The 12009-nt window shown below is 51.6% G+C and overlaps 2 protein-coding genes across 2 annotated transcripts in view; both read left to right on the top strand.

Moving 5' to 3' along the window:
- The window catches only part of VPS53 (VPS53 subunit of GARP complex), a 61339-nt gene extending 58246 nt beyond the window's left edge, over window positions 1-3093 (top strand). Inside the window, exon 22 of the mRNA XM_082776065.1 lies at window positions 47-3093. Within this exon, the coding sequence (XP_082632191.1) occupies window positions 47-217 (171 nt within the window). The 3' untranslated portion in view covers window positions 218-3093. The remainder of the gene's footprint in view (window positions 1-46) is intronic.
- Window positions 3094-6377: 3284 nt separating this feature from the next.
- Window positions 6378-11755, top strand: RFLNB (refilin B). Its single transcript, XM_082776677.1, has 3 exons — window positions 6378-6624; window positions 7539-7648; window positions 8891-11755. Exons 1-3 carry the CDS (start codon window positions 6430-6432, stop codon window positions 9219-9221), a joined length of 636 nt encoding a protein of 211 aa, XP_082632803.1. The 5' UTR covers window positions 6378-6429; the 3' UTR covers window positions 9222-11755.
- The last annotated feature ends 254 nt before the right edge of the window (window positions 11756-12009 follow it).

Genomic DNA, 12009 nt, shown 5'->3' on the forward strand with positions numbered 1-12009 from the left:
TCAGGCAAGTCTAACCTCATGGCTTCACTGCTCTTTGCTCTGGCAGGGCCTGAAGAGGAGCGAGCAAAGCAGCATGCTGGACCTCTTCCGCCAGCGCCTCCCAGCACCGCCCTCTGGAGCAGAGAGCAGCGGCTCCCTCTCGCTGAGCGCTCCCACGCCGGAGCAGGAGTCCTCTCGGATACGGAAACTGGAGAAGCTCATTAAAAAAAGACTCTAAGCCCGCAGGAGAAAAGGCTGTTGCTCAGGACTAGCTCCAGTCGCTGGGAGCAAAGCTCTTCGGACTTCTGTTTTACAGAATGCTGCTGCTGAAAAATTGGTGTCCCGTGATTGTCGTGCCCTGTGATCCGTTAACCATCGTACGCCGTGGCACTGCAGCTCTGCTCAGACTGAGGGAGAATCTGACCAAGGTGTTCGCCTTTAGGTAGCTTAGCATGAGTGAAACCCCATGTGGTGGAGAAAACAGGTACCTGGAGGTCAGCAGCTGCAGAAATGGCTTGGGTGGATTCAGAGGATATCCGGCTGCGATACGCTTGGCATCCCGGCCATCAGCCCAGCCAGGCTCTGCTGCTGCAGCACTAAGGCTTTTGCCCAAGAACTCGGTGTTACTGCTCACTCCCTGCTTTCAGAGCTGCTCCTCTGTTTCATTATTTATTCTGGGGGGAGGGAGGGCGATAACAAAACAAACAAAACTAAAAGGAGGAGGAAAACCTTTAACAGCTGAGCTCCAGGCATCTGCAGTGAAACCATTGGAAATGCCCAGTGTGGGTTTCAGCCCTGCTCCCAGAACAGGCACACACAAACCACCAGGAAAAACAGCAAGGCAGCTCCTTTTCAGAACAGGGGGAGAGGGCTGAATGAATGAAAGCCTTCTGAGCCTTGCCTGATACCCTAGAGGCCAAACTAAACGCTACGGAGCCCATCTCCAGCTCCTTGATATTTCCGTCGCATGTGCTGGGCTCACCCCTGTCCCTGATGGGAGTTCCCGTGCTGCATCTCGCCCTCCCTCCACGGTGGGATAAGGGATCAGTGTGCTAAGTTCATGGGATAAGCGTGGTACAGTACCAGCCCTGGTTCTCATGCCAAGGGGCATGGCCAGAGCTTGGGTCTGCCCCTGTGGCCCCTTTGCTGCCCTGCACAGAGAGATGCTGGAACTGTTGGAGCCTGCAGCTGCCAGGGCCTCTTCCCGGACAGGATGCTTACACAAGCCTCAGACTTCAAAGGCCTTCTCCTCCTCCTCCTCCTCCTCTGAGAGGGGAGAGGAGAACCAGAGGTGAAATAATTCAGATAACCTGGGCCTCCCTTCATGGGGGTCCAGCTCACGCTGGCACCCGTCCACAAAGCCAGCACAGAGCAGGGTCTGGCCGGGGGTGTGTGGACATCAGCATCCCTCCCCTGCCCCTTGTGTAAGCCTCCCAGAGGAGTTTCAGGCAGGGACGTATCATCTCCTCGTTAGTGACGCTGGATTTCTTCCTAAACTCCTCTGTGTGCTTTTCTTGGGAGGCATATGCCTGATCGGTAAACAGTTGAATCCCACATGGATTTAGGGGCAGATAAACCAGTTGTGCCTGCTTTATTTTAACTCAAGGTTCACTTGGATTTGCAGGAAATAAAAAGTCATGTAACAGTTTGGGAGGTGAGGAGTGATCGCGCTGTCAGACGCCTTCTCGGGAGGGCTCCCCCCCACATAAAGTTGGGCCTTAGGACTATGTTTTTAGGGGGCTGTGGTCACTCTGAGTTTTAGTATTCACTGTGGCACATATGGGACGGAGGAAGGGGTGAGGCACACAGCAGGAAAATGAGCTGTGTGCACCCAAACCCGGAGATTCACCAGAACTCCGGGGGGGAAATGAGAGGTTCCTGTGCCTACCTGGTTGCGTTTTGGTTCTGTCCCAGGGCAGGGGGCTGGGCGGTGGCAGGGGTGCGAGCTACACCCCTTCCCTCTCCTCGGCTGGGTGGTTTTGGGAGGGCAGATCTCATGCCTGGCTCGGTAAAACCCTGTACTCCTTCTGCACAGCCAGCAAGTCAGCCTGCGCCCGAACAGTCGGGACTTGAGCACGGGATTCCAGCAGAAAGAATAAATCAGCAGAGATGAAACCCTCACTAGTCAGGTATTGCTAACACCCAGCTGCTGCTGCAGGGAGGTGTGAGCTAACAACTACACCCACACCATCTCTTTAGGACACATTTTCAGGGGTCTCCCCAGCCCTGGACCCTGGCTGCAGTGATGCCCCAGCAGCAGTTACGAGGGATGGCAGTTTCTCATCACTCCAGTTTTACAAATCTCCCCAAGTCCAACATTGCTTCATTAATTTTTTTTCTCTGGATTTCACGTCAGGTGACAAAAGAGGGAAGGGTGTTGGGAAGAGCGTTGGGGTTGTGAAGAGCCTTTCCCAGAGGACGCGCTATCTCGCGGTGCGCGTGCAGGATGGCTCACGCGTTATCAGATACAACAGCAGGGGCGGAGGGAACATGGCTTTGCAGAGATTCCTTATTCCCCAGGGGGGCTAAATAATTTATTTTAGATTAATTTTTTTTTTCTTTGCTATGACTCTGGATGATTCTCTAACTAAATTATGAATAGCTGAATATGATGTTCAAGTTATCGTCGCATATCTTCCCCTGAAGGCTTCTTCTGTTTCATTATCTGCATTTCATTCTGGAGATAAGAAATAAAAGAAAAAATGAATTTTTAGTTTCAACCTTTGAAGACTTACAGTCAAGTTCTACTTCTAGAGGGCAACTTGGCAGTTTTCTACTTTCACTTTTAAGGATGTCATCCCCCTGACTCCTGGGTATTTATCAGATTTGGCACGTCTGTCTGTGTGTATGTTAGCTTTTGGGGATTTACATCTCTGTGGGATAAAGGAGAGTTGTTTTTTTTTTTTTTTTTTCCTGTATAAAATGCCACTTCTAATGTTTTTTTGGCCGAGGTGTAATTCTGGCTGTACGTGGGACTGTGACACTGCAATGAATTAAATGGTTGCTGACGTTTAGCTGCTGGCCGTTTTCTGTCCGACTGCCCCACAACTGCAGCGGCTGGGACGGGGCCGTGCCGGACCTCTCCCAGAACACACCCCAGGCAGGGAGCCGCTGCTGTCTGCCTGCACTTCCCTCTCGTAGCTCTTCTCTCTCCTGGCTTCCCCACCTCAGAGACTTCTGTAGCTCCAGCACGGGCAGCATTGGCATTTACAGCAGCTCCCGGCACCGTGAAGGCAGTCTGGGAGAGCTGACCTCGTGCCCGTAAATAACAGGATCATCTGTGATGAGTAACTGCTGGAAAGATTTCTGAGGGATCTCAACTTTTTCCTCTGAAATTAATTAGGAGGTAGGGCCTTTTTTCCATAGGATACATAATGCTGGAGGAGTTCCTTTAGCTTGGAGAATCTGTGACTCATTTGCTTTGCTCCCACCGCTCTGCTGGTCCTGCCCCCTCCATCGTCAGGCAGGAGAAAGCCTGCGTGAGGTGACGTGGGTGTTTATTTCTTTCACCAAATTTTACAGCGATGAATCTTGAGCAGCCGAGTGACGACGTCTGAGCCTCCCCGAGCCTTTCCCTGGTGCTGCGGCTTGGCAGGTGGCAGGATGCTGTGCTGTGGCCGTGCTGCTCTTGGGACGATGAGCTGGAGCCTTCGTGCTTGGGCTGTGCCTGCGAGTTGCTCAGCAAAATGTGTTCCTCCCTGGGCTCGCTGTAGGTGGGGCCGGTTACAGCAGCGATTGCGAAGGTCACCCAGAATTGCTCGGTATAAAGCCTGTGCTCGTCCGTTCGTCTCAGCCAGAGCAGCTCTGCTGGTGCTGAGCCCAAGCCCAAGGTGGGAGCACGTGGACTCGAACGTTTTGCCAGCCCGGAGTGGTGGCACCGCTCGGTGTCCTCGGTGTCCTTGCAGCCGAGCTGCAGGAACCTGAACCGCTCCCGGGGCTGGTGTTAATCCTGCTGCCTCCAAGCCTGGCTGTGAGCAGGACGCGGTGCCTGGCGGGTTTGTGGTCGGCACCCATGGGAGCAGCCTGGTATTTCCCATCATTTGGAAATAATTTTCCAGCGTTATCGAGTCACACGGGGTCCTTCTGAGTGGTTTCACCCCGCACACGGTGATGGAGCCCTGCTCGCCGACAATGTGGCTATTGTTTGATTGCTGATTAAACCGAGCGAGCCCAGCCCCAGTGGAAAGTCCTTTATGGAAGAAGGATCTTGATAAGGTATCATATCTGCTCTGTCCCTGCTGCGTGCAGGCAGTTAGAAAGTAAATAACGTGGACAAACAGACGGGGGGAAAAGATTTCCAATGCCATCAGCGTTTGTACAGATCCACATGGTATGAGAGGCTTAAAGAGAGGAAGGCTTTCAGCGGGGAGTAGCTCAGTTATCGGGTAGCTACAATTCTGCATAAACCCTTCACTTTTGCCCTAACAAACAAGTCTTCAGCTCTGGACACTGGCACCGCAGGAGGCAGAGCTGGCTGCAGAGCCACCTCAGGCTGCTCAAACACCTCTGTTTCCTCTGCCAAGCCCAGAAATGAGATGCAGGAAGGGCAGAAAAAAAATGTGTCGGGCCAGCATGGGAGTCTTTTGGTTAGTAAGTAAAGAGCAGCAAGATTTCCAGAAGCCTGCATGGCTCTGCAGCATCCCAGACACAGCCAGCCGTGGTTCTGTGCAGCTCCCAGGCGCCAAGATCCTCACCCTCAGACCTCACTGCCCTGATCCCTGCAGGAGCAGCTGCTGGGAGACACCACAGGTTCCCCTCCCCTAAATTGCACTAACTCAATTACTGGCAGAGTGGTTTTTAGCCCAGGAGCTCCGTGGCAGCTCTGAAAGAATAATCGCGTTCATCTGGAAACTGCTGCAGCGCCTTCTGAGGCGTCTAATTTCATCAAGGGTTTTTATGGGAGATTTTGGAACGAGAAGCGATCGGCTTTCCCGTTGCTTGTGGAGACCAAAAATCCCTCTTTTCGGGGGAGGGGGGTTGCATTTAAATCAAAAGGAACAAAACACCTGTCTGGTGCATTTGCTCAGACCCCAAAGATTTCGATCAAAAAATCTTAATGTTCTTTTTGTTTCCATCTTCGTTTTTCAGCAAAGACAAACGGCCTCATAGTATTTCTTCAAAGGAATGTAAATTCCTGGAGGAAGTATCCGGAGTTCCCAGCACTGCATAGCTGCAAACCACAGACGCCTACGGCTGAAAGCTCTGCTCTGCTTTTAATTTTGGGGCAGTGGAGGAATTCTTTTTAAGGGTTTGGGTTCACTTGTGCTGGGCCCATCAGGCCAGACAGCTTGTTACTGCACCAGGGAGTGTTTACTTTGGCTGGCTGCAGACATTTGCTTTCCCTCCACGAGAGTATTCCCCCACCGAATCTGATGACATGGCGCAATTATTTCATTAGGATTTTCCAAAAACCCTTCCCTTAGTCTCATATAGCACTAGAAAAGACCTCTTCTGTTTTCCTGTTTCACCTTCTGCAGCTTTGTCTGGAAAAAAAAAAAAAAAAAAAAACAACAAACGTGATTGAGGAGGGCCCAAATCTTCAAGGGGAGTTTGAGAAAGAGCAGCTCGGGGGAGAGGTTGAGGGTTTTGAAGGGCGCTGTTAAACTTCAGGCAGAGGTTCAGTCTGTCTTCATTTCCCTGCCTCTGGGGCAGAGCTCGGTGTTTTCTATCAGATCTGTGTAGGAAAATGATTTAGAAGGGGTCGTGTGCACGTGTATGCTCAGCTCTTGCAGCTCGCTCAGGGCGAGTTATTGCAGCCCTGGATCCTGCGACTGTTTTCAGGACGTGCTGAGCTGCTTTGGGGTGTTGTGGGGTGAACCAAGCCTGTGCCTAAAACCTGCTACTTCACGGCACGGCACCGCTCTGCTGCTCCCAGGCCTTGCCGGGTGCAGATCCACGACCTCGTGTGAGACCTTCTCATGGGCACACCTGGAGCCTGCAGCACCCACTGGGGGCATTTGCTGCTTACGGTGGCACCGCAGGGTGGGTGCTGGTGGCTGGGGGTCTCCCTGCCACCGGGAGCAGGGTTGATGAGGGTTCTGGGTGCAGCCCCCAGCAGCCCCCAGCAGCCCCCAGCAGCCCCCAGCAGCCCCCAGCAGCCCCCAGCAGCCCCCAGCAGCCCCCAGCAGCCCCCAGCAGCCCCCAGCAGCCCCCAGCAGCCCCCAGCAGCCCCCAGCAGCCCCCAGCCCCGTTTCCATCCCTCCACCCAGGGGGGCGCGGGAAAGAGCCGGGCGCAAGCCCCGCCCCTTTCATTGGCCCCGCCCCTTTCCGCTACAACCGCGCCCCATTCATGGCGCCCCCGCCCCATTCATTGCGGCCGCACCCCCCTCGAGGCCACGCCCCCCTCGCGTAACCCCGCCCATTTTCCCTCGTGGCCACGCCCCTCCCGCCGCCGCCGCCCGGGCGCAGGGCGCGGAGCCCCGCGGCGGTGCCGGTGCCGGCGGCGGGGCCATGGTGGGGAGGCTCAGCCTGCGGGACGTGCCCGAGCTCCCGGACGCCAGGAAACGGGGAGACTCCGGCCTCGACAGCCCCGATTCCGGGCTGCCCCCCAGCCCCGGGCCCTCCCACCCGCCTTGGCCGCTCGCCGCCGGTAGCCCCGAGCGCTCCGCCGCCGCCGAGCCCGAGCCCCCCGCGCCCCCCGCTGCGGTGAGTAGCGGCCCCGCAGCGGTATTAAGGGGGGGGGGGAATGGGGATGGAAACCCGCCGGGGGGAGCCGGGCTCGGGGAGGAGCCGCCGGTGCTTCCCCCGGGGGGGCCGGGGAGCCGCTGGGGCTCGGGCAGGGGCGCACGGGCTGTGCCGGGGGGTTGGAAGGGTTGGGGCTGCCGGGGGGGCGCTTTGGGATCTGCAGAGTTTTGGGGCGCGACCCTTTTCTGCGAGGGAACGGGGAAACTGCCCCCCAGCCTCCTCGGCCATGGGCTGGAGCTCGGGCGCAGAAGCGGCTGCAGGGTCCCTGGGGACCCCCCGGCCCCATCCAGCCGCAGGGCGGTGGGCTCGGCACCCCCGGCCCTGCCCTTTGGCAATGGGTTTTGGGGTGCTCCGGTGCACGCTGCTTGCTGAGGGTGAGCGGATCCTGCCCAGGTGGCCGGGGGGGAGCTGGTTTGGTGTGCGTGGGGGCTGTGGCACAGCTGCGAGCTGAAGTTTGCTCGCTGCGAGGTGCCCGTAGTAGTTCTCTGCTGTGGCCTCCCTGGGGGGAGGTCTGGTGAATTCGGTAAAAAGCTATCGTGCAGACTCAGACAGCGTTAACTGCACGTTGAAGGTGAGCTCATAAATGTGAACGTTGATGTTTTATTGTCATGGTTTATGCTACAGAAAGTTACGCTCTACCTGGGGATTTTATTTCCTTTCCATTTCCAACGCTGGCTTCTCTGAAGTCAGCTCCCAGGTTGGAACTTTGTCTTCGAGATCCATACCTTGCCCCCATCCTTGGTGTGTGGAGTTGGGCCCTGCAGGCGGTGCCCGTAGGCACATCCCTGACTGGCAGGTTCCCGTGTATATAGCACGAACCTTGACAGCATGTAGCAAATTGGGACGTAAAAGGGATTATTTTTGCATTTTTGCAGAATTCCGTGTTCTCTCCCAGCCCTGTTCTCGCCAGCTGCCCTCCAAGACTGTGTCCTCTATCCTTTGGCGAAGGAGTTGAGTTTGACCCTTTACCACCAAAGGAAATAAGGTAAATATTACATTACAGGCGTCTAGTTTGGAGTGAGTTAGCATGTAAAGGAGTAGCTAGGCCTTATCAGTGCCTGTGAGTCAAGTTAATTTATTTGCAGAGCTATTGCTCATGCAGCTGTACATTCCTGGACCTGGACATTTGCACAGGCTAAAGGAGTGTTCAGCCTTTTTTTAATCCCATATGTTGTTTTTTTTTTTCCAGGAAGACTTCTTGTGTTTTACTGTCCTGCTTTTACTTCATTGCACTGCTCCAAAATGTTGCCTCTCAACTGATTAACCAGAAGGTAGTCACGAGAGAAGGTCTTCAAAGAGCCATCTTCCTAGAAATGCTTTATGAGGGGAAAAGCATTTTGCTCTCCCAACCTCGTGGTTTTATACTAAGTACTTTTATCAACGGTGGCTGCTTGTGTGAACTCAAAGAGTTCATATTAAGAGAGCGCATCATTTTTTAATGCACTGCATCACTTTGCAGCTCGTGAGTTACTCCTCTGAAGGTCATGATTTATGGTTAGGGGAAGTGAAGTCTCCCAGTCGATTACTGCTGCAATCAAAGGGAAGCCCAGGGCAGGAGAGGGTAAAAAACACTGCCTGCCCTGCTGCTGGGAAGGGAAGGAGCCCACCTGGGGCTGGAGCTGAAGGCGCTTAGCACTGGGTGAAAGCAGACCCAGAGCTGTTGCAGGGTAAAGGATGAAAGCTTTGCTCTGTAGACCAGATGAGGAGGCTTTTCTTGTTGGTGGAGTTTGATGTGTAAATTTTTCCTGGTGGTTGAATTTTAAAGTTTGCCTTCAGACAGTGCCCCATGCCGGGAGTGAGAGCAGAGAGTTTCTGTGTGACTTGACAGAAGAAAACTAAGAAAATGTTTGCTTCGATGGACTCAGCACTCCAAGGAGTCAGGATGCTTATGTGCAAAGCCTAAACACAACTCCAGGCCTCTGGATTTAGGCACTGGCGTTTGAAAGATGTCCTTAGGCTTTGTACATCTCAGCCTTAAAATGATGGGCGGTAGGCTTGAGAAAATGCTTCACAGTGCTGGCACAGCAGTAAGAGGGCCGTGTGTGCTGCTAACGTAAGGCTTTTTTCTCTTCCCATAAATGAGTGAGGCACCAGCAGACAGTTTTTGCATGAAGTGTCCAGGAGCAGAGCTGAGGACCAACCCAGATGCTCGGTAGCTCCATTTTCCAAAAACCACAGCCCGCTGCTCTGGAGCAGAGCTCGCTCACGTCCCTCTCTCGCATTTCAGGTACACATCCTCGGTCAAGTACGACTCGGAGAAGCACTTCATCGACGATGTCTACATGCCAGTGGGCCTGAGCGTTTCCTCTTGCAGTCAGACGGTCATCTGCGTCCCTAACTGCACGTGGCGCAGTTACAAAGCAGAGGTCCACTTCGAGCCCCGCAACAAGCCCCAGCGTTTCACCAGCACCACCATCGTCTACCCGAAGCACGCCAAGACTGTGTACACCACCACCCTGGATTACAACTGCCGCAAGTCCATGCGACGCTTCCTCTCCAGCGTGGAGCTGGAAACCGCCGAGTACCTCGGGAACGACTGTGTCCTGGACGGCTGCTGACCGCCAGCCGCTCCCTCGCCGCCATCCGTCCCAGCCCCACCTAACGTCCTGCCCGTACCTTTGCAGTCAGGTGAAGGGAACCTTACCTGTCGCCACCTCTTGCTCAGCTCTTAATAATTTCTGCTTTAAGCACCAGAAAGGCCTGAATGCAGTTTTCTGTGGGGACATTAACTTTGTAAGGAACTTGTTTCTTCACCTTTAAGGTCGTGGGTTCCCTTCCCTACCCCGCCCCGCAGTGCAGTAGTCAGATGAAAATAAGGGGAAGTATTTTCCCAAATAAAAAACTACAGGTGAGAAAGAATGTGGAATAGTGTCCAGCAGGTGGAAGTGCATTTGATGCTTTGTGGGGATGTGCAAAAATAAGGGCAGTTCACTCTCTTGGAGAAAATCTACCGTGTTATTTCATTATATATAGACAGAGCTGTCGTGTATTTTGTTTTAGATCATGGGGCTCTTTCCTCCAGATGAACAATCTCTGGAATTTGCTGGGGAAAAAATAGCATAAAATCTGGAATTCTGTTTTTAACAGATACAAAAACCTTATCTATGGCATTCGTGTCTGGTTTGAAGGTGCGATTTGGGAAGAAGTGTAGAACAGGAGATAAACTGCTTGAGCAGCTCCAGGCAGCAGAGAAGGCATCAGGTAATTCCAGTCGTTTAGATGAATGGCACGATGCATCTTCTGTAATGACTTCTTGTTGTAATGACTTGTACAGCACTGCAGTCTGTGTAACATGCTGACATTTGTGTGCCTGTAACAGGACTTGTAATGAAGAATATCAGGCCAGAAATTATCCCTGTTTTGTTGGAAAGTCAGGTCTTGACAGTGTGGTGTTGGAAGAACGCCAGTGCTTGTTTTTTTTACCAATGCTATGCTAACATGTCTGCACTAAAGGAGTTGGAATTGGGAAAGTTTCAGGAAATGTGCAGTGTATACAGGAAACTAGTGTGGCGGGGGAGATGCTGGGATCAGACATGAGATGCTGTCATGGTGGTGGTTGTAAAGGATTTCTTAGAAAGAGGTAAATGGTAACAAATCTCTGTCAAATTTTAATTGGGTAGCAAAGTCCACAGCTGTTGCTCTGCTTCCCTGTTGAGGTTTTCATTGCAAAGGTCCACGTCCCCTCTGGTACTCAGGATGTCACCAGGATTGGGTAGCATTTGCCTATCCGTAGGCTGCTGGATAACCCCACCAGTCCCACATGCATTGAAGCAAGAGGCAGAAGTGGTTTGGGGCCAAAGGGAGTAACTTCAGATACTATGAAAGCCTACCCAGATGTTATGTGCATTAGTTTATGGTGAGTTTGATGGGGAAAAAAAAGGGGGGGGGGAGATTTATTAGTTTACCCAGATATTTCTTCTATGTTCACAGAGAACAGTGTAGTATGGAGAGCGTCTGCTTCTGGTTGTGTGCCTCGTGTTGGTGGTGAGGGAGGTGTAGCAGCTCAGAGGATTTACTCAGCAGGCTGTGGCTATTTCAAGGATTCCAGAACTCCCCTGAGGTGCAGGTCACCTTCTGGTGCAATGTCAGCTCTGTACCTGCTTTTAACAAGGATTTAGTGCATAGACCAAGGGTGAATTTTGTCTGCGGTGAGTTAAAAACTCAGGAGCCTGTTCTTGAGCTGTACTTAGCGCGTGTATGTGAACGTGGGGTGAATGGTGTGGAAGCATACTGTAGTGTGAACTGAAATAATTTGGGAGCCTAAAAATGCAGCAAGAAGGCAGGCTTGAGTTTGTATGGTTTGTTTTTTCTTTTGTTGTTGTTGTTTTGTTTTTTACTTATTTATTAGCTCAGAACAGAATGTCCTTAATCTTTGGTACTTGCCTCAGAAAACCAGATCCAAAAACAATTCCAGGGTGACACAGGATGCCAAATTCAGGTAGGCTTTGCTCCAAAACTGTTAAGAGCAGCATGGTCTTGTCATTAAATGTTCTGGTTTCAGACTACAGCATTTAGGGGATGTGTCTTTAGTCCACATCATGATTGTCCCTTAAACATTGCCCCAAGATGCACTTGTGTAAGCGAAGGCACAACCCAACCCGTAAGCGTGTGGGTTTCAAACGGACAGAACTGCTTGTTGGGAAAGCTATCGCAACATTGCTCGCTTTGTGGTTTCACATACCTTGCTCCTGAAATGTGGTGCTGGCCACGGTTGGACACAGGACCCAGGAAGAACACGGACCCTGGATTGCTCTGACAATGTTCTTCCAATGAATTTGTGTGCAGGAGATCTGAGAGAAGATTATTTTAAGTTGTAATCATTAATTATTCCTAGTTAAATTAGAAATGAAATTACCCTTACAGTATGGCTTTAGGATAAAACACATGATTTTTATAAAGCAAACTTAATTACGTGCTTTTTAAGATATTTTAACTGGTAGAGATACCTTTTAAATTATTTATGTTCCAACATTTGCAAAGCTCTGATTAGCTCTGTGCAAGTGTTCTGATGTCTGTGAAGTTTACTGTCTTCCCACTCTAATTTTCAAATTGTCTTTTACTTTACTGGTAATAAATGATCTGAAAACTGTAATAGAGGGAAGTCTCTTCATTTTTTTTCATTTAAAGCTTTTCAGTGTTTATTATGGTATTTACTTAGAAATAAATGTGTAATATATCCTGCTGGTCCAACCTCCACTCTTGTTTCTCTTATATCATGTGCTACTTCTGTTACATATTCTAGGAAGGCATTTCCTATATAAACCATCTGTATTTAAAAATTACAAATGTAGTTTTTTCAGTTTAGTAAGACTTGGAAAAAGTGCTTTGAGGACAGCTGAAAATCCC

The sequence above is a fragment of the Aythya marila genome (genome assembly GCF_965140915.1).
Source record: "Aythya marila genome assembly, chromosome: 20".
NCBI classification, from domain to species: domain Eukaryota; kingdom Metazoa; phylum Chordata; class Aves; order Anseriformes; family Anatidae; genus Aythya; species Aythya marila.

What these genes read in the sequence shown, in the direction of transcription:
- RFLNB (XM_082776677.1), top strand. Translation starts at nt 6,430, where the DNA reads ATGGTGGGGAGGCTCAGCCTGCGGGACGTGCCCGAGCTCCCGGACGCC. An exon ending in CCCCCGCGCCCCCCGCTGCG is followed by an intron (nt 6,625 to 7,538) that starts GTGAGTAGCGGC and finishes GCATTTTTGCAG; the next exon opens with AATTCCGTGTTCTCTCCCAG. An exon ending in TTACCACCAAAGGAAATAAG is followed by an intron (nt 7,649 to 8,890) that starts GTAAATATTACA and finishes CTCGCATTTCAG; the next exon opens with GTACACATCCTCGGTCAAGT.